The sequence below is a fragment of the Xenopus tropicalis genome, chromosome 3 (genome assembly GCF_000004195.4).
Source record: "Xenopus tropicalis strain Nigerian chromosome 3, UCB_Xtro_10.0, whole genome shotgun sequence".
NCBI classification, from domain to species: domain Eukaryota; kingdom Metazoa; phylum Chordata; class Amphibia; order Anura; family Pipidae; genus Xenopus; species Xenopus tropicalis.
This window is the reverse complement of record NC_030679.2, coordinates 28,257,084-28,283,229: the sequence shown is the minus strand read 5'-3', so window position 1 is coordinate 28,283,229 and position 26,146 is coordinate 28,257,084. Positions and strand designations below refer to the sequence as shown.

The 26,146-nt window shown below is 36.2% G+C and overlaps 3 protein-coding genes across 3 annotated transcripts in view; all 3 read left to right on the top strand.

The window, feature by feature from the left end:
- Positions 1–760: 760 nt before the first annotated feature.
- On the top strand, positions 761–4,666 carry LOC105946895 (protocadherin gamma-B7). The gene is made up of 2 exons (XM_031898196.1): positions 761–3,277; positions 4,460–4,666. The coding sequence occupies exons 1-2, from the start codon at positions 857–859 to the stop codon at positions 4,664–4,666; spliced, it is 2,628 nt and encodes an 875-aa protein (XP_031754056.1). The 5' UTR covers positions 761–856.
- A 2,954-nt stretch (positions 4,667–7,620) lies between these two features.
- LOC116409533 (protocadherin gamma-B7-like) lies at positions 7,621–11,101 on the top strand. The gene is made up of 2 exons (XM_031898195.1): positions 7,621–10,173; positions 11,069–11,101. The coding sequence occupies exons 1-2, from the start codon at positions 7,747–7,749 to the stop codon at positions 11,099–11,101; spliced, it is 2,460 nt and encodes an 819-aa protein (XP_031754055.1). The 5' UTR covers positions 7,621–7,746.
- Positions 11,102–13,625: 2,524 nt separating this feature from the next.
- Positions 13,626–26,146, top strand: part of pcdhga11 (protocadherin gamma subfamily A, 11) — a 264,554-nt gene continuing 252,033 nt past the window's right edge. Inside the window, exon 1 of the mRNA XM_031898040.1 lies at positions 13,626–16,125. Within this exon, the coding sequence (XP_031753900.1) occupies positions 13,699–16,125 (2,427 nt within the window). The 5' untranslated portion in view covers positions 13,626–13,698. The remainder of the gene's footprint in view (positions 16,126–26,146) is intronic.

Sequence of the window (26,146 nt, the reverse complement as noted above, 5' to 3'; positions counted from 1 at the left end):
GCGTATTTTTGCAGATTCTTTCGCACTTGCACAACTTTTTCGTACACCCGTGCAATTGTTCAGTATGAAAATTTTGTGACTTTTGGATCACCAATACGATATTATGACTATTACTATGACTATAGTAATATGACTATTACGATTTTTTCGTAAGCATTTTCATGCAATCTTCGGAAATTATCGATTCAATCCAAATTTTTCCCATTCGGGATTCGAACTCGTGTTTTAATGAATCGGCCCCTAGTACTCGCAATGCATTAATTTTAATACTTTACCTACTATTTACCTTCTTCATCAATGATTAGGCCCGGATTTGTGGAGAGGCAACAAAGGCCCGGGCCTAGGGTGGCACAAATTTGGTGGCAGCCTGCCGCCCTACCACACCAAGATGTTGAAATTTTGCTCCCATTAAGCAATAAATATAATATTGTGAATTGCAATTGTATTCTATTTTGTATACTATTTATTCTAGTTCTCTTTGAATTTGTATTTGTTTCTCTAAGTCTGCATTTAATACTTAATTTATATTATTATTAGTATTATTATTGCAATTCTCCTATAATAAAATGTATATTTTTGCATGTATAAGCATTGTCATTGCTGCTAAAGAATTAAAAGTAAACTGCCAACCTGCACTTACACACTTTAGACTCTGAGTGCCGCTGTTGACCAAGAATAAAGAATTTTCTTGTTTAATGAGGAGATGTACAGTACCATAGCTTCCAACAGTCACACAGAACAGGGCAGCAGAAACCATTGCTATATTATAGACTGTTATCTTGCAGCTGGTAAAATATTTAAGAATTATATTCAACTGGACTCCCTTTTGTTTGAAATATTGCATCAAGAAGAAAAAATGTGTACAATGATCAAATATGGAAGCACAGAAAGGACAATAAGATGGCAAGTAATATTTAGCTTTTTTCTATTCCTTTGTGAGTCAGTTATCTGTCAGCTCCAGTACTCAATATATGAAGAACAGAGGCTGGGATATGTAATAGGGAACATTGCAAATGATCTGGGTGTTAGTGCTGAAGAACTGTCCTCACGTAAATTCCATATTGTTTCTCGGTCCAAAAAACGATATTTAAATGTTCATTTAGAGAATGGAGACTTGTATGTTGCAGATAGAATAGACAGAGAGGATTTATGTGAAATGCAACAAAATTGTTTTCTAAATATTGAAGCAGTTATGGAAAGCCCTTTACATTTCTACACAATCAATGTGGAAATTCAGGATGTCAATGATAATGCACCTAGCTTTTCAAAGGATATTTTTGAAATTAGTATTAGTGAACTGGCTGTACTTGGAGCACATTTTGCTTTAGGAAGTGCAAAAGACCCAGATCTTGGTAATAATTCTATCCAGAGTTATAAGCTCAGTGCAAATGATTATTTTGGAATGCTGGAAAAAATTAATACAGATGGAAGGAAATATCCCGAGCTTGTTTTGGAGAAACCTTTGGATCGTGAGAAAAAGAACTCATCTGTTCTAATATTATCTGCTTTTGATGGTGGGACACCTTCTAAAACTGGAACTTCTCTAATTAGGATTGTGGTTACCGATGTCAATGATAACCATCCCTTGTTTAACAAGGACACCTATAGAGTAACTGTTAGCGAAAATGTCCCTATAGGATTCCTAGTTATAGATCTACATGCAACTGATGCAGATGAAGGTTCTAATGCTGAAATTACATATTTATTTAATGACATTCCAAAAAAGGCTCTTGAGATATTTGCAATAAATCCTTTGAACGGTTCTGTTCAAATAACTGGAAAACTGGACTATGAAGCAGCAACAAACTATGAAATGACAATTGAAGCTAAAGATGGTGGTGGCCTGGTGTCTTATTGCAAGCTATTAGTACAAGTTAGTGATGTTAATGATAATGCCCCTGATATATTAATTACATCTTTCTCAGATATAATTCCAGAAGACTCCCCAGTTGGTACAGTCATAGCACTAGTTAATTTAGATGACTTGGATTCTGGGGAAAATGGAGAGGTTGTTGGACAAATCTCTGAATCTTTGCCTTTTCACTTAATATCATCAAGTGGTAATTACTATAAACTTGTAACCTCAATGGCCTTGGACAGAGAAACAACACCTGAGTACAACATCACAATTAAAGCAGAAGATAAAGGATCCCCTCAACTAACCAACAGCAAAACCATTCGATTGATTTTAACTGATGTGAACGACAATGCCCCTGTATTTGACAAAATGGATTATGTTGCCTATATCAAAGAAAATAATCCCTCAGGAAATTCATTTTATAGAGTCCATGCTACAGATCCTGATATAAATGAGAATGGAAAAGTGGTTTACATGATCCTTACTGATAATATTGAAGACATACCATTATCATCATACATTTCCATTAACACTGTAAGTGGAGTTTTATATGCACAGCGCTCATTTGACTATGAAAAGTTACGGGAATTCAATATCCAAGTAATGGCTAAAGACTCCGGATCTCCTTCTCGAAGTGCTAATGCCACAGTGAAGATATGTATTACTGATCAGAATGATAATGCTCCAAAGATTCTCTATCCTTCACAAGACTCAGAAGCTGCCTCAGTATTTGAATTCATTCCACACTTTTCTACAAAAGGATATTTAGTGACTAAAGTAGTTGCTGTTGATGCTGATTCTGGACACAATGCCTGGCTCTCTTATCACTTGCTTCAAGTTCCTGACCCTTCTTTTCTCATTATAGGGCAAAACACAGGGGAAATCAGAATAACAAGAGACTTGCAGGAGACTGATGCTCTGAGGCAAAGAATTGTAGTTATGGTGAAAGACAATGGCTATCCCATGCTGTCTTCTACAGTTACTCTAAATCTAGTTGTGGCTGAAAACTTCCAGCAAGTTCTTCCAGAAATAACAAACCAGCACATTGAAACTGATACTCGGTCGAATGCAACATTCTATCTTGTTATCTCTATAGCTATAATTTCGATTTTATTTATTTTTACAGTTCTACTTGCTGTCATTTCAAAGTGCAGAAAACAAAGTTCTCCAACTGCTCTGCATCCTCTAAGCAGAGACTTGTATCCTCAAGTTGCTCTTCGATGCCCTTCTGTTTTTAGTGATGGAACTTTACCTTTTCCGTACACATATGATGTTTGTGTAACCCTGGACTCAAGGCAGAATGAGGTTGCATATCTTAAACCCGTCCAGAATGTTCCAACAGATAATCTTATTGATACTGATGATTCTGTTTCTGCAAATGATCCTCCGAAGGACATAATTTCTGCCAGCATTGCACAGGTAAGTTTTTTAAATAATTACCAACTAAAATTGTAGGTAGCAGTACTCAATAGGGAAAAGCATTTCATTCACTCTTGAAAGTGATCCATTGTATTTTTAAACAACAAAATGTATTGTAAATGTATCCATTTTCTAAGCATTATCAGCCTTAGATGAAATTGAAATTTTAATATTTCTTATTTTCTCTATATACTTTGACATTTACACACTCACATACATACTTATATATGATAAAACATCATGACAAAGGTTCTAGACCAGGGATCCCCAACCTTTTTTACTTGTGAGCCACACTCAGATGTAAAAAGTGTTGGTGAGCCACACAAGCAGGAAATATGTTTTATGGGGATGTTAAATAAGTAATAAGATTGAATATTTATTGCCCCATGTGTGTTGCCAGCCTTTAGGGGGCTCTGCCTGGAGTGAAACTGTGTCTCTGTGCTTGTAAAACTTGATGCCAAGACAGAAATTTAAAAATGGGCACCTACTTTGAGGCCACTGGGAGCAACATCAAAGGTAGTGGTGAGCAACATGTTGTTTACAAACTACTGGTTGAGGATCACTAGACCATGAACTGAAACATTAATGTATGACAATAGCTGTTTCTTACTAAATCTGGAGAAAAGATCTTTAAAGGGACTTTAAAAAAGAACAAAAAATCTGCCCCAGGTGCTGGCCAGGAGTTTATGGAAATGAAGAACAGAGTGCCGCACACACAGGGACTTTAAAAAAGAACAAAAAATCTTTATTAATCCAACGTTTTGAACACTGAATGTGTTCTTCTTCAGGGACTAACCAAAAGACTTTGCACAAACACCCCCCTTAAATAGCCCACTACAAAAAAAGGTGCCAGATCTAGTGTCTGTGACCAGACACGTATTGCTGAAGTGAAACATAAGTAAAACACACAAATGTAGCAAAAATAAAAGTATAACACACAAATTTATATATATATATATATATATATATATATATATGTATATATAAATCTGAGATGGGATACTCACATTTCTAGGAGATATTGTAACTGGGTGCAGTTCAGAGTATTAATGTAGAATATTCCGTGGGCAGAATCCGGACACACTGGACTTCAAAAAAAGTTTAGTAATTTTATTGAATGGCACCCAAACTTTAGTTCTCTGCTATTCAATAAGGGTTAAACAGTCTCAAATTGTATTGCAGGGAAAGGTTGGTTCAGGAAGCAAACAGGATAGCCAAAAACAGGCAGGAAGGTCTGCCAAGAGCGATGAAGTCACGTGTCGGTGGCGTGCCATAATATGGCACTCCTGCACGATGACATTAAGGCCATGGGCACTGCCATCTTTACTTTTAACACAAAGCAAAGTGCTAACCACAACACCTAACTGGAGTGCTCCTGACACTATATAAAAAACAATAGTAGCAAAATTAAGCACAGCACTTACAGGGTTTAAATATAAAAATGTGGGCAGGCTTATATTCATTTCCACACAGACATTTATCTGGATTTAAAATACAACACCTCTCTATATGATTAAATACTCTGCATGCCACTGCCAGTTCATTTGCCCAGCAACCACCAAGTGCCCTCCCACAGCATCTCAATCCTAAAAGCAACCAAAAAAATCAAACAAGTGAATAAGTAAAGTCATCAAATATATTGTTAATACTGTTATCATCAATATGTATTTATAAGGTGACAGCATATTGGTACCAGAGACAAAGTAAAGCCAAAAGCTCTGTTGTACATGAAAGACCATAAATTACATGGGGCTGGTTTTTACATTGTAGTTTTAGAACACGGTTCTTATAACAATGTTAATGGCAGATGAATGACCTTAAAGCATGAGTTGAGAAATCTAGGGTCATAGGAAATGTCTTCTTTATTTCTTATATTTTACTTGTTCTACAAGCTGCATAAGCAGCAGAGGCACTTGGTTGATTTTTTATTCGGGCACAATATCTTTAGCCATAATGGATTATACATCACCGGGTTTAAACTGGAGACACAGGGTTAGATTGGCAAGATAATATAGCTTCTAATGATATTCCAGTGTGCAATTATCTAAAATTAACTATAGCCTTAGCACTGCAATGAAAAAACTGATTTCATTTATGCAAACATTGACAAGACCAATGGGTTGACCAGATCAGGAAAAACACACCTGTTTGTGATGGCAGATTCTATTAATGCCTTTAAGAGTGACTTGTGTGAATTCTTGGACAAGCATAATTTAGTATAGGTGTGTATATATATTTCTGAGTTTATTGATATGTCTGTTTAGTTAAGTGTTTTTTATATTTTTTAAGAAGATCTAGAGAACTTCATCTTTAGAGACCTGGTGAACTAGTTCATCTGGTTCCAAGTTGAGATAGTTGGTTATGTCACAGTTACTTCTTTGGTAATGAATAGTGATGGGCGAAATGTTTCGCCAGGCATGGATTTGTGGCGAATTTCCACGTTTTGCCATTGGCGGATTGTTTTGTGAAACGGATGATGATTTGCCGCGGAAAAATTCACTGCACGTCCAAAAATTGTTGCGTGCAACAAAAGAATAGCCACGCGACAAAACAATAGCCACGGGCGGCAAAACAATAGCCGTGCGACAAAATAATAGCTGCGGGCATTAAAAGAATAGCTGGGCGACAAAATAATAGCCACGCGACAAAGGAATAGCCGCAGGACACAAAAGAATAGTCGCGGGTGACAATTTTTTTGACGCGCAACAGATTCGCTCATCACTAGTAATGAAGGCTTCTTAATGTTGAAGGAGGGTTTAATGCCCTTATAGTTTATAGTTCTTTGAATGGCTAAAATGTTTCTTTCCGATCCCTCCAATGTGGATTTTATACTTGTAAGCTTTCTTTGCCATCATTTATGGCCTTCTCTATAGATCTCCTTGATATTTTGTAAATTTCTCTATCCCCAGATGTATGTTGTTCTCATAATTTGATTTCCTTGTTCATCTATGGCTTGTGGCTTTAGTACATTTTAAAAGTAAAATGACTTGATTTTGTGATTAGAAATTTTCTTTGATAGTCATAATATCCAATATTCTCAAAATAATGACCTAAACCCACCAAATTAGTAACATATATTGCTTTGTAAAAGCACTCCGCTTCTCCCTTGGAGAAGGATACCACAGGGGGGTGAATAATATTGCTTTCTTCTTGCTGACATTTTTCAAATTTTTCAAAGATTCACTCATTTTTCAGTGAAGCGAAATGGGACAGATTCGCTAATCACTAATATTAGATCTTCTTTCCATCACTCTGTACCCTTCCAGTTTTTTCTATTAATTATTCCCTTCCTGTTCTGCTCTTTTTCTTCATAGTCTTTTTTTTGCTCATAGTCTCTTGTGCTCTCAACTTTGAACCCCTCTCTGTTCTACGCATCTTTCTCGTTAAAGCTCTGTGATGTCCTTTTCACTGTTTCTCTTTATTGTACTCACTCTATATTTTTTACATTTTTTCTTCTGCGTTCCCTTCTCCTTTTATGCTTTCATACTTTCTCCCTTTCTTCCTTTTTTTTTCTGCTTTCCCATTTTTTTCCATGGTGCACTTTTAATGCTCTTCAGCATTCTTCTGTTCTGCTCCCGTATGCCCATTTCTACTGCTGTATCATCAGACGTACATCCAGCTGAAATGCTTTGCCCAGCATACTCAGTGGTGTGATAAAGGAATCATATTCAAAAATATTTTTAATGTTTTCAGTACATTTACTTATACTTTTTACATTTAATGCTTCCTGCCAAGAGGCACATACCTCAGGTTCCCATAGAAAAACCTCTGAAAATTACATAATTCAATTTATCATTAAATGTTGAATGTTGAAGCTTAAAACTTGGTTTGACATGTGTATATCACTAAAGGTCTGCAATATATACATATATTTTTTTTTTTAGAAAAACCCAGCTTCAGGCTGTGAGCTCATTACTAGTAATGGGCGAATCTGTCCTGTCTAGTAGCCTCACCAAAATATTTGGGAAATGGTGAAAAATATAAGAGAAATGTAAATATAGTATAGAACTATTAATATTATACTTTGTTGCCCTTTTTACTGCTAGCAGTGTTCATTTACTGTAAATTGCATTTTTATTTTTACATGTTTATTTTTACATCTTTTGTGTCTTTCTAAAACTAAAAGGATGAGCTCTGCACAATTTTTTTCCTTTTATAGTATAAGATAACCTTAAATCATTTCTTACAATCAGTACTATGAAATGTAGCTGAAGAATTAAAACCTGGTTGCAAAGCTGCAGTTTCACATTTCAGACTCTGAGTGCCGCTGTTGACCAAGAAGTAGAATGAAGTTTTCTTGTTTTATGAGAAAATGTATAGTACCATAGCTTCCAACAGTCACACAGCACAAGGCAGCAGGAACCATTGCAATATAATAAACTGATACACTGCAGCTGGGATAAATACTGCACTGGAATAAACTACTTGAACTGGATTCATTTTTATTTACATTGTATTGAGAAGAGAAAATGGGGAAGAGTATGATCAAATACAGAGTCACCAAAAGGACAAAAAGATGGCAAGTAATATTTTGCTTTTTGTTATTCCTTTGTGAGTCAGTTATCTGTCAGCTCCAGTACTCAATATATGAAGAACAGAGGCTGGGATATGTAATAGGGAATATTGCAAATGATCTGGGTGTTAGTGCTGAAGAACTGTCCTCACGTAAATTCCACATTGTTTCTCGGTCCAAAAAACAGTATTTAAATGTTCATTTAGAGAATGGAGACTTGTATGTTGCAGATAGAATAGACAGAGAGGATTTATGTGAAATGCAACAAAATTGTTTTCTAAATATCGAGGCAGTTATGGAAAACCCTTTACATTTCTACACAATCAACGTGGAAATTCAGGATGTTAATGATAATGCACCTAGCTTTTCAAAGGATATTTTTGATATTGGTATTAGTGAATCAGCTGCACTAGGAGCTCACTTTGCTTTAGGAAGTGCACAAGATCCAGATCTTGGTAATAATTCTATTCAGAGTTATAAGCTCAGTGCAAATGATTATTTTGGACTGCTGGAAAAAGTTAATACAGATGGAAGGAAATATCCCGAGCTTGTTTTGGAGAAACCTTTGGATCGTGAGAAAAAGAACTCATCAGTTCTAATATTATCTGCTTTTGATGGAGGGACACCTTCAAAAACTGGAACATCTTTGATTAAAATTGTGGTTACCGATGTAAATGATAATTATCCCTTGTTTAACAAGGACACCTATAGAGTAACTATTAGCGAAAATGCTCCAATTGGATTCTTAGTTATAGATCTACATGCGACTGATGCAGATGAAGGTTCTAATGCTCACATTACATATATATTAAATGACATTCCAAAAAAGGCTCTTGAGATATTTGCAATAAATCCTTTGAACGGTTCTGTTCAAGTAACTGGAAAACTGGATTACGAAGTGGCAACAAAGTATGAGATGACAGTTGAGGCTAAGGATGGTGGTGGCCTGGTGTCTTATTGCAAGTTATTAATACAAGTTAGTGATGTTAATGATAATGCTCCTGATATATTAATTACATCTTTCTCAGATACAATTCCAGAAGACTCCCCAGTTGGTACAGTCATAGCACTAGTTAATTTAGATGACTTGGATTCTGGGGAAAATGGAGAGGTTGTTGGACAAATCCCTGAATCTTTGCCTTTTCACTTAATATCATCAAGTGGTAATTACTATAAACTTGTAACCTCAATGGACTTAGATAGAGAGAAAACATCTGAGTACAACATCACAATTAAAGTAGAAGATAAAGGATCCCCTCAACTAACCAACAGCAAAACCATTCGATTGATTTTAACTGATGTGAACGACAATGCCCCTGTATTTGATCATATTAATTATGTTGCCTATATCCAAGAAAATAATCCCTCAGGAAGTTCCTTTTTTAGAGTCCATGCTACAGATCCTGATATAAATGAGAATGGAAAAGTGATTTACATGATCCTTACTAATAATATTGAAGACATACCAATATCATCATATATTTCTATTAATACAGTAAGTGGAGTTTTATATGCACAGCGCTCATTTGACTATGAAAAGTTACGGGAATTTTACATCCAAGTAATGGCTAAAGACTCCGGATCTCCTTTTCGAAGTGCTAATGCCACAGTGAAGATATGTATTACTGATCAGAATGATAATGCTCCAAAGATTCTCTATCCTTCACAAGACTCAGAAGCTGCCTCAGTATTTGAATTCATTCCACACTTTTCTACAAAAGGATATTTAGTGACTAAAGTAGTTGCTGTTGATGCTGATTCTGGACACAATGCCTGGCTCTCTTATCACTTGCTTCAAGTTCCTGACCCTTCTTTTCTCATTATAGGGCAAAATACAGGGGAAATCAGAATAACAAGAGACTTGCAGGAGACTGATGCTCTGAGGCAAAGAATTGTAGTTATGGTGAAAGACAATGGCTATCCCATGCTGTCTTCTACAGTTACTCTAAATCTAGTTGTGGCTGAAAACTTCCAACAAGTTCTTCCAGAAATAACAAACCAGCACATTGAAACTGAATCTCCATCGAATGCAACATTTTATCTTGTCATCTCTATAGCTTTAATTTCCATTTTATTTATTTTCACAGTTCTACTTGCTGTCATTTCAAAGTGCAGAAAACAAAGTTCTCCAACTGCTCTGCATCCTCTAAGCAGAGACTTGTATCCTCAAGTTGCGCTTAGATGCCCTTCTGTTTTTAGTGATGGAACTTTACCTTTTCCGTACACATATGATGTCTGTGTAACTCTGGACTCAAGGCAAAATGAGGTTGCATATCTTAAACCCGTCCAGAATGTTCCAACAGATAATCTTATTGATACTGATGACTCTGTTTCTGCAAATGATCCTCCGAAGGACAATTTAATTTCTGCCAGCATTGCACAGGTAAGTTTTTTTTAACTAATTACCAACCAAAATTGCAGGTAGCAGTGCACAATAGGGCAAAGCATTTCATTCACTCTTGAAAGTGATCCATTGTTATGTGTTGTAAATGCACTTTCTAAGCATTATCAGACTTGGCTGAAATTTAAACTTTAATATTTCTTATTTTCTCTATATACTTTGACATTTACATACATGCACACATACATAAATATAATTAAACATCTTCACAAAGATGTTGCTAGCTTTCAGGAGGCTCTGCTTGGAGTTAAACTGTGTCTCTGTGCTTGTAAAACGTGTCTACTTGCATTGAAATGCAAGTAGACAACACCTCTCTATATGATAAAATACTCTACATGCCACTGCCAGTTCATTTGCCCAGCAACCATCAAGTGCCCTCCCACAGCATCTCAATCCTAAAAGTAAAAAAAATCACACAAGCGAATAATTAAAGTCAGCAAATGTATTGTTAATACTGTTATCATCAACATGTATTTATAAAGTGACAGCATATTGGTACTGGAGATAAAGTAAAGCCAAAGCTCATCAAAGCTCTTTTGTACATGCAAGGCCATAATATGCATGGGGAATAACATTGTGGTCATAGAACATGTTGGTTCTTATAACAAAGGTAATGGCAGATAGATCACCTTAAGGCATGCATTCAGGAATCTAGGGTCATAGGAAATGCCTTCTTTATATCTTATATTTTACCTGTTCTACAAGCTGCATAGGCAGCAGAGGCACTTGACAGATTTTTTATTGGGGCATAATATCTTTGGTCATAATGGATTATACATCATTGGAACCTAGGTTTAAACTGGGGACACAGCGTTCGATTGGCAAGATAATATAGCTTCTAAGTGTTTATATATTTTTTATGTGAATGTATTGATAGCTCTTTATCGGTATTGCACTGGGTGTTATTTGAACTCGAAGGACTTTTATCTTTTTTTAAACCCAATTAACCTATGTAACTATAGTCCAGCTGATATACAGGTATAGGACCCATTATCCAGAATGCTCGGGACCAAGGGTATTCCGGATAAGGGGTCTTTCCGTAATTTGGATCTCAATACCTTAAGTCTACTAAAAAATCAATAAAACATTAATTAAACCCAATAGGATTGTTTTGCATCCAATAAGGATTATTTATATCTTAGTTGGAATCAATTACAAGGTTCTGTTTTATTTCTACATAGAAAAAGGGAATCAGTTTTAAAATTCTGAATTATTTGATTAAAATGGAGTCTATGGGAGACGGGCATTCCGTAATTCGGAGCTTTCTGGATAATGGGTTTCCGGATAAGGGGTCCGATACCTGTACTAGAATTTTTTGTCAGGAAGATCTAGAGAACTTCATCTTCAGAGACCTGGTTAACTAGTTCATCTGGTTCCTAACTGAGATGGTTGTGTCACAGTTGTCTTTATTTCTTTGGTAATGAAGGCTTCTTAATGTTGATGGAGGGTTTAATGCCCTTATAATTTATAATTGTTAGAATGGCTAAAATGATTCCTTCCGATCCCTCCAATGTTAGGATCCAGCGGAAAACCGAATACTTTGCAAAAGATTACTGAGAATACCCAACCAAATCTGAATCCTAATTTGCATATGCAAACTAGGATAAGGAAGAATTAAATAGAACAATTTTAAACTTCCATGTTAATGTTACCAAAAGTCAAGTGATTTTAAGGTTTTGGATTCGGTTTAGCAAGAGGCATGGATTTGATTGAATCCTAATTCTGCTGAATAAGGCTGAATTTGATTAACAAGACCAAAAGAGTTTGAAGTAACTGTTTATGGAAAGTAGTTGAATTAAGGAAAATGGTCTAAAGGACATATTGATACATTTCGATTAAAAAATACATTTCTGGTAAGCTTATGTAGCTACTGACTTTATCCATAGACTCATGAATGTCAGATTCCTTCTTGAACCAGTCTATTGATTCAAAACATCAACAGAGCTGGTCTAGAGCTTCATCTGACTATTTCTGAATTGAGAGCTCCATGATGATACCAATTTTGAAAGTCTTCTGTAAGATGGCAGAGCAGATACATGGATTTTCCCAGACTGGGATGAGGTGTTCCATTACATACAGTAGCCCTTTGATGTTAGTATAGCATTGGTCCTGATTGTTTTGCGAGACGGGCACAAAAAATTTCCGTGCAACTAAAAACCTCGTACGTGTAAAACAATTGTTGTTCGCGTCAAAAAATCCTCGTCAGAAAAAAGTGTGCGTGTTTTCAAAGATTCACTCATTTTTCAGTGAAGCGAAATGGGACAGATTCGCTAATCACTAATATTAGATCTTCTTTCCATCACTCTGTACCCTACCAGTTTTTTCTATTAATTATTCCCTTCCTGTTCTGCTCTTTTTCTTCATAGTCTTTTTTTTTGCTCATAGTCTCTTCTGCTCTCAACTTTGAACCCCTCACTGTTCTACGCATATTTCTCATTAAAGCTCTGTGATGTCCTGTTCACTGTTTCTCTTTATTGTACCCACTCTATATGTTTTACATTTTTTCTTCTGCGTTCCCTTCTCCTTTTATGCTTTCATACTTTCTCCCTTTCTTCCTACTTTCCCATTTTTTTCCATGGTGCACTTTTAATGCTCTTCAGCATTCTTCTGTTCTGCTCCCGTATGCCCATTTCTACTGCTGTATCATCAGACGTACATCCAGCTGAAATGCTTTGCCCAGCATACTCAGTGGTGTGATAAAGGAATCATATTCAAAAATATTTTTAATGTTTTCAGTACTTTTACCTATACTTTTTACATTTAATGCTTCCTGCCAAGAGGCACATACCTCAGGTTCCCATAGAAAAACCTCTGAAAATTACATCATTTAATTTATCATTAAATGTTGAATGTTGAAGCTTAAAACTTGGTTTGACGTGTATATCAGTAAAGGTCTGCAATATATACATATATATTTTTTTTTTTTTAGAAAAACCCAGCTTCATGCTGTGAGCTCATAACTAGTAATGGGCGAATCTGTCCTGTTTTGCCTCACCAAAAAATTTGCGAAATGGTGAGAAATTTGAATATAGTATAGAATTATTAATATTATACTTTGTTGCCCTTTTTACTGCTAGTAATGTTCATTTACTGTAAATTGCATTTTTATTTTTACATGCTTATTTTTACATCTTTTGTGTATTTCTAAAATTAGTATAAAAGAATGAGCTCTGCACAGTTTTTTTTTCCTTTTACAATATAAGATAACCTTAAATCATTTCTTACAATCAGTACTATGAAATGTAGCTGAAGAATTAAAACCTGGTTGCAAAGCTGCAGTTTCACATTTCAGACTCTGAGTGCCGCTGTTGACCAAGAAGTAGAATGAAGTTTTCTTGTTTTATAAGAAAATGTATAGTACCATAGCTTCCAACAGTCACACAGCACAAGGCAGCAGGAACCATTGCAATATAATAAACTGATACACTGCAGCTGGGATAAATACTGCACTGGAATAAACTACTTGAACTGGATTCATTTTTATTTACATTGTATTGAGAAGAGAAAATGGGGAAGAGTATGATCAAATACAGAGTCACCAAAAGGACAATAAGATGGCAAGTAATATTTTGCTTTTTTCTATTCCTTTGTGAGTCAGTTATCTGTCAGCTCCAGTACTCAATATATGAAGAACAGAGGCTGGGATATGTAATAGGGAACATTGCAAATGATCTGGGTGTTAGTGCTGAAGAACTGTCCTCACGTAAATTTCATATTGTTTCTCGGTCCAAAAAACAGTATTTAAATGTTCATTTAGAAAACGGAGACTTGTATGTTGCAGATAGAATAGACAGAGAGCCTTTATGTGAAATGCAGCAAAATTGCTTTCTAAATATTGAGGCAGTTATGGAAAGCCCTTTACATTTCTACACAATCAATGTGGAAATTCAGGATGTCAACGATAATGCACCTAGCTTTTCTAAGGATATTTTTGATGTTGGTATTAGTGAATCTGCTGCATTAGGAGCACATTTTGCTTTAGGAAGTGCAAAAGACCCAGATCTTGGTAATAATTCTATTCAGAGTTATAAGCTCAGTGCAAATGATTATTTTGGATTGCTAGAAAAAGTTAATATGGATGGCAGGAAATATCCCGAGCTTGTTTTGGAGAAACCTTTGGATCGAGAGAAGAAGAACTCATCTGTTCTAATATTATCTGCCTTTGATGGAGGGACACCTTCTAAAACTGGAACTTCTCTAATTAAGATTGCCATAATTGATGTCAATGATCACCATCCCTTGTTCAACAAAGACACATACAGAGTAACTGTTAGCGAAAATGCTCCCCTTGGATTCTTAGTTGTTAATTTACATGCAACTGATGCAGATGAAGGTTCTTATGCCCAAATAACATATTCCGTTAATGACATTCCTGAAAATGCCCATGATCTGTTTTCAATAAATCCTGTAAATGGTTCTATTCAGATAACTGGAAAACTGGATTACGAAGTGGCAACAAAGTATGAGATGACCATTGAGGCTAAAGATGGTGGTGGCCTGGTGTCTTATTGCAAGTTATTAATACAAGTTAGTGATGTTAATGATAATGCCCCTGATATATTAATTACATCATTCTCAGATACAATTCCAGAAGACTCCCCAGTTGGTACAGTCATAGCACTAGTTAATTTAGATGATTTGGATTCTGGGGAAAATGGAGAGGTTGTTGGACAAATCTCTGAATCTTTGCCTTTCCACTTAATATCATCAAGTGGTAATTACTATAAACTTGTAACCTCAATGGACTTAGACAGAGAAACAACATCTGAGTACAATATCACAATTAAAGCAGAAGATAAAGGATCCCCTCAACTAACCAACAACAAAACCATTCGATTGATTTTAACTGATGTGAACGACAATGCCCCTGTATTTGACAAAATGGATTATGTTGCCTATATCCAAGAAAATAATCCCTCAGGAAATTCATTTTATAGAGTCCATGCTACAGATTTTGATATAAATGAGAATGGAAAAGTGGTTTACATGATCCTTACTGATAATATTGAAGACATACCAATATCATCATATGTTTCCATTAATACAGTAAGTGGAGTTTTATATGCACAGTGCTCATTTGACTATGAAAAGTTACGGGAATTTTACATCCAAGTAATGGCTAAAGACTCCGGATCTCCTTCTCGAAGTGCTAATGCCACAGTGAAGATTTGTATTACTGATCAGAATGATAATGCACCAAAGATTCTCTATCCTTCACAAGACTCAGAAGCTGCCTCAGTATTTGAATTCATTCCACACTTTTCTACAAAAGGATATTTAGTGACTAAAGTAGTTGCTGTTGATGCTGATTCTGGACACAATGCCTGGCTCTCTTATCACTTGCTTCAAGTTCCTGACCCTTCTTTTCTCATTATAGGGCAAAACACAGGGGAAATCAGAATAACAAGAGACTTGCAGGAGACTGATGCTCTGAGGCAAAGAATTGTAGTTATGGTGAAAGACAATGGCTATCCCATGCTGTCTTCTACAGTTACTCTAAATCTAGTTGTGGCTGAAAACTTCCAGCAAGTTCTTCCAGAAATAACAAACCAGCACATTGAAACTGAATCTTCATCGAATGCAACATTTTATCTCGTCATCTCTATAGCTTTAATTTCCATTTTATTTATTTTCACAGTTATACTTGCTGTCATTTCAAAGTGCAGAAAACAAAGTTCTCCAACTGCTCTGCATCCTCTAAGCAGAGACTTGTATCCTCAAGTTGCGCTTAGATGCCCTTCTGTTTTTAGTGATGGAACTTTACCTTTTCCATACACATATGATGTTTGTGTGACCCTGGACTCAAGGCAAAATGAGGTTGCATATCTTAAACCTGTCCAGAATGTTCCAACAGATAATCTCATTGATACTGATGACTCTGTTTCTGCAAATGATCCTCCGAAGGACAATTTAATTTCTGCCAGCATTGCACAGGTAAGTTTTTTAACTAATTACTAACCACAATTGCAGGTAGCAGTGCAAAATAAGGCAAAGCATTTCATTCACAATTGACAGGTATTGGAAAACAGGAAAAGGGTGTTCACGTGAGAAAGTTGTAAATGTATTAATGTTCTAAGCATTATCAGCCTTAGATGAAATTGAAATTTTACTGTTGCTTATTTTCTTTGACATTTATATACACACACCTGCTGATTGGCTCAGATTCACATTCCTAAGGGGGGGGGGATGAGTTCTTAGCATTCTTGAGGGAGGGGGGAGCAGGAGAGGGGAGAGAACAGACAGAACAAATTTTTTGACAGAGAAGTCAGTGCAGTGTTTCTGTGAGTGCGTATGGCTGTATTTACATAGACCTTTCTGATAAAGCTTACTTAGTTTTTACCTTTCTTTCTCTTTAAGGTATGCAAAGGTAACTATTTGTTATCTTTGATAAAGGTTCTAATGACGACTGAAACTTTGTTGTTTCAAATTTTTTTTAAGGGAATGCGGTTTTTACTGAACATATAGATATATATGGATGCAGCCAAGTTTCTTTACCATGTTGTTGTATTATGTCTCCTTCAGTTAACACAGGGAAAAAAAACAAGATTTGGCACCAGATGGCGAACAGGGGTGTATTTAGGTCCAGCACAACCCTGGACACCAGCCCTAAATTCACCCCTACGTTGTGCACATCTATGTCGTACATGTGACGTTGCAGAAGTGACGACAAGCTCAATGTGTGCTCACTGACCCCCCTACCTCCTCACCTCTCTCAGCTCCATTGCCGGATTTCCTATTGAGATCCGTGGCAGAGGCTGGGGGCATTTCATTTATTTATTTATTTTATAAAAAAAAGAAAAATAGGCACCCAAAAACTACTCCCCTCCCCCCAAAACTTGCCACCCTAGGCATAGGTCCTTTGGGTCTTATTATAAATACAGCCCTGGTGGTGCATGGGCCATGGTGTTTTTTTTATTGTATTTTGCTGGCAAGTCTTTGCATCATCTGGAGGCAGGATTTAACACCCAAAAAATGGTGTCTCAACATGGTAAGACAAAATGTGGAAACTTGCTGGTTGCATCTCTATATATATTTCTATGTTGGATAGTTGCAAACTTTAAGCTATTGTACTATGAGGGTGCCTGTGCTCATCTGTGTGATGCGTCTGAATATAATAATTCTGGCAGTCATCATTATGACGATGTTCAGTGTGTGAGATTAAAAAACTGTATAATATGGCTTTCTAAAACCCCCAAAAGATAGATATTATATAATTAATCTATATATAGATAATCTATATATACACATCTAAGGGTGCTTACCATATACAGTAACAAATCTTAAGTCCATATTCATTTTCACATAGAGACCTTTATCTGAAGTTAAAATGCAAGTAGACAACACCTCTCTATATGATTAAATACACTACATGCCACCGCCAGTTAATTTGCCCAGCAACCACCAAGTTCCCCACCACAGCACCTCAGTCCTAAAACCAACCAAAAAAATCAAACATAATGAAAAGTAAAGTCTTTTGTTAATACTGTTATCATCGACATGTATTTACAAAGTGACAGCATATTGGTACTAGAGATAAAGTGTACAATCTAAAAGGGAAATTTTAAAAATATATAAAGCATAATAGGAAAAGAAATAAAGGTGAAGCCAAATGCTCACCAAAGCTGTGTTGTACACGCAAGACCATGAATTGCACTGGGCTGGTTATTACCTTATGGTCTTAGGACATATTGGTGCTAATAATGGTAGATGGATCACCTCAAAACATGAGTTCAGGAATCTAGGATCTAAGGAAAGGTCATCTGTATTTCTTATATAATACAAATAGATGAGCACTAGCTTATGTAGTTACTGATTTTATCCATGCACTCATGAATGTTGTCATATTCCTTCTTGAACAAAGACCAGTCTGTTGATCAACAGAGCGGGTCTAGAGCTTCATCTGACTATTTTGTGAATTGAGAGCCTCCATGGTGACACAGATTCTGAAAGTCTTCTGTAAGATGACCATAGTAGAGCAGCTGCATAGTAGATTTTCCCAGATTGTGTTGAAGCGTGCCATTATATACCCCTTTTATCTTAGTGTAGCATCGGACCAGAGTGTTTTTACCTCCACTGACCAAAACAGTATTATAGAATTCTTTGGATGATTTTGAAAGTTTCACAGTGGTTAAAGTCACTGCAATTAATAGTGTAGCACCTGGGTGTTTGTTCTGAATTTGGAAGTTGCATTGTATTGTGCACCTCACTTAAGTAGAATGCATTCCATGATGCAGTAATAATTATGTATGATACACTAGATCAGACCAAAGAAAATAAAAAAAAGCTATGGCCACAACCACAATGTCACACACAATCAACCTAAATCTTAGGGCACTCTAAAGGTGCGTGAGGAGAAAATGAGAGATTGGGGTTGCAGTGGATGTGGTTTTCTTTTGCTAAAACTTTTAAAACAGTCCTACACAGATGCATATTGATGAAAGTTTAGGATATTGTCATCAAACTAACAGTATTTTTACTAGGACATAGAACTTGTTGAAAATTATGTTTAAAAGAGCGGTGATGAATTGAACAAGCGGGACCAATGTTGTTAATAGTGTATCATTACCGACTTCTTCTTTCTCCTCTTCTTTCTTCTGTTTACTTATCATACCAGCCACTTTCCTCTTATTTTAAATAGCGATGAGCTAAATTTTTTGGCAGGCACGGATTCACTGTGAATTTCTGTGTTTCACAATTGGCATATTTTTTGCAACAAAAATGTTCACACCATTATTTTTGCCGCGTGTCATTTTTGGCATTTCACAAATTTTTTCAAAGTTTTACTAATTTTTAAGTGAAGCCTATGATTTCCTCTTCACTAATCTTCTAATCTTTTTTTGCTCTCTACTCCATTCTTTTTCTTTACTGCCCCTTTTTTATTCTGCTTAGCTTTTCTTTTATCATTACAAACTTTTCTTTATCCTTCTTTTCTCCTCTTTCTTCTGTTTTCTTGTAATACCAACCATTCTTCTCTTATTTGTGTTACAATTTTTTTTATTCATTATTCCTGTTCTGCGGTTTGAATGAGAACACCCTTAGTGCATATTTATTGAGCGTGATAATAGCACCAATTTTCACTTTGCACAGAGCGTGCGCAAATATATGTGCAATTTGCTATTATGCCACATTAAAAAAGCCCTTAAGGACAATCACGCTGCGAATAAAAACTTGAAATTATGTTTACACATTAAGTACACCAATCTTGTCCAGCTTTATAATTATAAACACAAGCAGGGCAAATATGTTCACTGTGCAAATAATTATGTGCTGCACAAAGTTTATAAATGAACCCCTGGGCTAATCTGTCCTGTTTTGCATCACTGAAAAAATTGCAAAGTGGCGAAAATTAGCGAAACATGTTGTAGTCAATGGGCAGTTTTCCAGGTGACTTTTTTTTTTGTACAATACATTGGAATCTATAGGTGTTTTTTCAAAGTAAAACCTGAAGAAAAAGGTCACTAGTCACTATTCATAACACATTAATGATACAGATGTCCTCAACCTTACTATTAACATATGAGGAATTTAAACATAGTATAGAAATTATTAATATTATACTTTATTGCCCTTTTTACTACTAGCAATGTTTATTTGCTGTAAATTGCATTTTTATTTTTACATGTAACCTTTGGATACTTCTAAAATTAGTATAACCAGGATGAGCCCTGCACATGTTATACCTTCTTTGAAAAGAAAATATAATCACTGAATATAATAAATATAATTTTTATAATGATAGGAGTATAAGATATAAGTATAAGATAACCTTAAATAATACTGAAACTTTTACATTTCTTACAATCAGTACTATGAAATGTAGCTTAAGAATTTAAACCTGGTTGCAAAGCTGCAGTTTCACATTTCAGACTCTGAGTGTCGCTGTTGACCAAGAAGTAGAATGAAGTTTTCTTGTTTTATGAGAAAATGTATAGTACCATAGCTTCCAACAGTCACACAGCACAAGGCAGCAGGAACCATTGCAATATAATAAACTGATACACTGCAGCTGGGATAAATACTGCACTGGAATAAACTACTTGAACTGGATTAATTTTTATTTACATTGTATTGAGAAGAGAAAATGGGAAAGAGTATGATCAAATACAGAGTCACCAAAAGGACAATAAGATGGCAAGTAATGTTTTGCTTTTCTCTATTCCTTTGTGAGTCAGTTATCTGTCAGCTCCAGTACTCAATATATGAAGAACAGAGGCTGGGATATGTAATAGGGAACATTGCAAATGATCTGGGTGTTAGTGCTGAAGAACTGTCCTCACGTAAATTCCACATTGTTTCTCGGTCCAAAAAACAGTATTTAAATGTTCATTTAGAGAATGGAGACTTGTATGTTGCAGATAGAATAGACAGAGAGGCTTTATGTGGAATGCAGCAAAATTGTTTTTTAAATATTGAAGCAGTTATGGAAAGCCCTTTACATTTCTACACAATTAATGTGGAAATTCAGGATGTTAATGATAATGGACCTAGCTTTTCAAAGGATATTCTTGAAATTGGTATTAGTGAATCAGCTGCACTAGGAACTCACTTTGCTTTAGGAAGTGCTAAAGACCCAGATCTTGGTAATAATTCTATACAGAGTTATAAGCTCAGTGCAAATGATCATTTTGGATTGTTGGAAAAAGTTAACATGGATGGAAGGAAATATCCTGAGCTTGTTTTGGAGAAACCTTTGGATCGAGAGAAAAAGAACTCATCAGTTCTAATATTATCTGCTTTTGATGGAGGGACACCTTCTAAAACTGGAACTTCTCTAATAAAGATTGCCATAACTGATGTCAATGATAACCATCCCTTGTTCAACAAAGACATGTACAGAGTAACTGTTAACGAAAATGCACCTCTTGGATTCTTAGTTGTTAATTTACATGCAACTGATGCAGATGAAGGTTCTTATGCCAAAATAGCATATTCCTTTAATGACATTCCTGAAATTGCCTATGATCTGTTTTCAATAAATCCTATAAATGGTTCTGTTCAGTTAACTGGAAAACTGGACTATGAAGTGGCAACAGACTATGAGATGACAGTTGAGGCTAAAGATGGTGGTGGCCTGGTGTCTTATTGCAAGTTATTAATACAAGTTAGTGATGTTAATGATAATGCTCCTGATATATTAATTACATCTTTCTCAGATACAATTCCAGAAGACTCCCCAGTTGGTACAGTCGTAGCACTAGTTAATTTAGATGATGTGGACTCTGGGGAAAATGGAGAGGTTGTTGGGCAAATCTCTGAATCTTTGCCCTTTCACTTAATATCATCAAGTGGTAATTACTATAAACTTGTAACCTCAATGGACTTGGACAGAGAGTTAACACCTGAGTACAACATCACAATAAAGGCAGAAGATAAAGGATCCCCTCAACTAACCAACAACAAAACCATTCGACTGACTTTAACTGATGTGAATGACAATGCCCCTGTATTTGATAAAATGGATTATGTTGCTTATATCCAAGAAAACAATCCCTCAGGAAATTCATTTTATAGAGTCCATGCTACAGATTTTGATATAAATGAGAATGGAAAAGTAGTTTACATGATCCTTACTGATAATATTGAAGACATACCAATATCATCATATGTTTCCATTAACACAGTAAGTGGAGTTTTATATGCACAGCGCTCATTTGACTATGAAAAGTTACGGGAATTTTACATCCAAGTAATGGCTAAAGACTCCGGATCTCCTTCTCGAAGTGCTAATGCCACAGTGAAGATATGTATTACTGATCAGAATGATAATGCTCCAAAGATTCTCTATCCTTCACAAGACTCAGAAGCTGCCTCAGTATTTGAATTCATTCCACACTTTTCTACTAAAGGATATTTAGTGACTAAAGTAGTTGCTGTTGATGCTGATTCTGGACACAATGCCTGGCTCTCTTATCATTTGCTTCAAGTTCCTGACCCTTCTTTTCTCATTATAGGGCAAAACACAGGGGAAATCAGAATAACAAGAGACTTGCAGGAGACTGATGCTCTGAGGCAAAGAATTGTAGTTATGGTGAAAGACAATGGCTATCCCATGCTGTCTTCTACAGTTACTCTAAATCTAGTTGTGGCTGAAAACTTCCAGCAAGTTCTTCCAGAAATAACAAACCAGCACATTGATACTGAATCTTCATCAAATGCAACATTCTATCTTGTCATCTCTATAGCTTTAATTTCCATTTTATTTATTTTTACAGTTTTAGTTGCTGTCATTTCAAAGTGCAGAAAACAAAGTTCTCCAACTGCTCTGCATCCTCTAAGCAGAGACTTGTATCCTCAAGTTGCTCTTCGATGCCCTTCTGTTTTTAGTGATGGAACTTTACCTTTTCCATACACATATGATGTTTGTGTAACTCTGGACTCAAGGCAAAATGAGGTTGCATATCTTAAACCTGTCCAGAATGTTCCAACAGATAATCTTATTGATACTGATGATTCTGTTTCTGCAAATGATCCTCCCAAGGACAATTTAGTTTCTGCCAGCATTGCACAGGTACGTTGCTAGAAATGTGTTTAACAGTGAAACATAAGACATAAAATGTATACACTTTTTACAATTCCATCATGTATTTTAACACTAGATCATTTTACATGATATTATTTAGATCTTTGGTTGACTGTGAAATATATAGAAAAAATATTTTTTCATTTACCCAGCTACTACCAAAGGCTTTAATGACCCTTTATAAAAAATAATAGGTACCAATATTAAGTACTACTATATCATATTGTTACTTGGTACTTATGCCAATATATGTAGGATAAGCTACTGTGTGTAAGTTGTTTCAGTACATGCAATGAGTATATAATTGTAGATAATTGTATTCCTGCATTTTGATACAGGAAAAAGGTTTTTCAAAACTGCTCAGGGCTTAAATTTCTTTATATATAAATTACAGGTAGACATTAAACACTAATACAGTGGTCCCCAACCTTTTTTTACCCACAAGCCACATTCGAAAAGTAAAAAGAGTTTGGGTGCAACACAAGATTAAAAAAGTTCCTGGGGTGCCAAACAAGGACTGTTATTGGCTATTTGGTAGCCCCTATGTGGACTGGCAGCCTACAGGAGTTTCTCTTTGGTAGTGCACCTGGTGTTTATGCAGTCAAAACTTGCCTCCAAGCAGGAATTCAAAAATAAGTACCTGCTTTGAGGCCACTGGGAACAACATCCAAGGGTGTGGTGAGCAACACGTTGCTCACGAGCCACTGGTTGGGGATCACTAAATGAATATATTTGTAATTCTGTGTGACTGCTGGTATTTTGTCTATGGTAAGTTGTTTAGGTGTTTAGTGTATTCATAAACAGGAAATGTGTTTTTTACAATTAAAGGGTAAAAAGGGCCCTGTTTTTAAAAGGAATTACCCCACCTATATGCACAAAGTGCTAAAGTGAAGAGGCAAGTAAATACAGTTGTACTATACCCAAGAGCTGAGGCTATTAGCTGATTCACAGCCTTTTGGGACCCCTATATTGGGCCCATGATTCGCAGGCTAAATCAGAAAAATGTAAAGACACACACAGCCATATGAAGCACAAAGCCGATAAACATAATAGACCTTGAGTAACATTAGGCATCAGGATCACCTAGATTATTTTTTACTGGTACAAAATGTTTATGGCCACAGTGGTGTACACCTCAGTGGAAATGGGTCCACTACAGAAAGAATGATAAACGGCCAGAGGAATTTTGAAACCAGAGGTCATTGAGTTATGTGTAAGCAAGAGCCCATACCTGTACAGATAATTGCCTTATAACTGAGACCTGGCGGGATAAATAACATACATTTAGATGGGAATACCCCTTTAAAGTAGGTACACAGGTAATGCAAAATGTAGAAATGTTTGTCTTCATGTAAAACCAGAATTAACGCTATGCACTAAAGAAATTATCAAGGATAGCACTGAGGGCTGTGTGTCGGCCTTTAGGTAGAGTTTTCAGTTAGACTTAAAGGACAAGGAGCAGTAGAAAACTACTTAAGAATGTAAGAACGGTCTTGTCAAACTTACATCTCCAATGCTGGGAGAAAGTTCTTCCCTCTGTTCTTAGTCCTGTTAAGACACAAAATTCTTGTTTTTTAATACCACCCACCATCTCTGGGTGGGCATATGCTCATTAGGCAAAGTCTAAGCCCTGTAATTACAAATTTATATCAAATTTATCTGCAGTGGATAAGGCTGGATGCCCAGAGGGGGCTCCAAGATGGTACTAGAATAGTGATCTTCTACATCTACATACAAAGATAGTAATGGTAAAGGTTTTAAAAAAAATAATTATGGTTCAGGAGAGCATAAGCTGGATAATCAGTGGGCATTTAAATATGTTATTACCTTTCCTTCACCTTTACATTGGCTAAAAATGTTGTCATTGGACTATGAATATGCTATCTCTCATGTAAGGGAGGAAAATGAGGCAACTACTATTACATATATATATATAATACATATATAGGTCAGGTTATTATGGGGCGATTTCAGTTATACAGACATTGGCAGCAGCAATGGGGAAAATGAAACAGGTTTCTGAGTAAACTGCTTAAAATGTTCTTGTCTCACTTAGTGCAGCCAGGAAGATGTTCTTTTGCATCTTGTAATCACTTATAATACCAAACTTATTTCTAACACACTTGTGTGGATAAAGATTTAGGGAGTATTTATCATAACATGGTCTCCTTCATATTTTGTTGAAAAGACAACAATATAAAAGAGTTACAAAGACTGTGACTTTTTGACATGCAAACGTACGAAATGTATAGGCATCTGTGCTATAATGGTGCTGAGAAAATTTAAAAAAAACTCAAATTGTGCTTTAAAGGAGAAGAAAAAGTCATTTTGGCATTTTACTGCCAATAGATTTGCCACATTAGTGCCACCTAGAACACTATATTTATTCTGCAGAAAGCATTACCATACCTTAGTAAGGAGCCCTTGAAGCTTCCTCTGTTTGTTTAAGATTGCAGCTGCCATTTTAAGTACCTTCCTGCTTGTAGCTCTAGCCTTGGTAGCTCAGATTACACATTCCTAAGGGCGGGGGGAGTGAGATTTATGAATTCTTTTGGGAGAGGCGAGAGCTGCACAGACTCTGGCCCCAGGAATGAAGGATTTTTCTGAGAGAGGAGGAAGTCAGATACCCACCTGACCTTGGAGTCCTTGTAGATAATAAACTTGGCTGTAGCAAGCAATGCCAGGCAGCAGCTGCAAGGGCAAACAAGGTTTTGAGCTGTATTAAAAGGGGTATAGATTCACGGGAGGAGGGGGTTATTCTTCCCCTTTACAGAGCGCTGGTAAGGCCCCATCTAGAATATGCTGTTCAGTTTTGGTCTCCAGCGCTCAAACGGGACATTATTGAGTTAGAGAGGGTCCAGAGAAGGGCAACTAAGCTGGTAAAGGGTATGGAAAGTCTCAGTTATGAAGAAAGACTGGCCAAGTTGGGTCTGTTTATACTGGAGAAGAGGCGCTTAAGAGGTGACATGATAACTATGGGGATAAGGGGATCATATAATAACCTCTCTAATGCTTTATTTACCAGTAGGTCCTTCCAACGGACATGAGGGCACCCACTCTGTTTAGAAGAAGGGAGGTTCCGTTTAAATATTCAGATTTTTTACTGTGAGAGCTGTGAAGTTGTGGAATTCCCTCCCCGAATCAGTTGTACTGGCTGATACTTTATATAACTTTAAGAAGGGGCTGGATGGATTCTTAGCAAGTGAGGGAATATAGGGATATGGGAGATAGCTCTTAGTACAAGTTGATCCAGGGACTGGTCCGATTGCCATCTTGGAGTCAGGAAGGAATTTTTTCCCCTCTGCGGCAAATTAGAGAGGCTTCAGATGAGTTTTTTTTGCTTTCCTCTGGATCAACTAGAAGTTAGGCAGGTTATATGTAGGCATTATGGTTGAACGTGATGGACGTACCTCTTTTTTCAACCTGTGTTTCTTT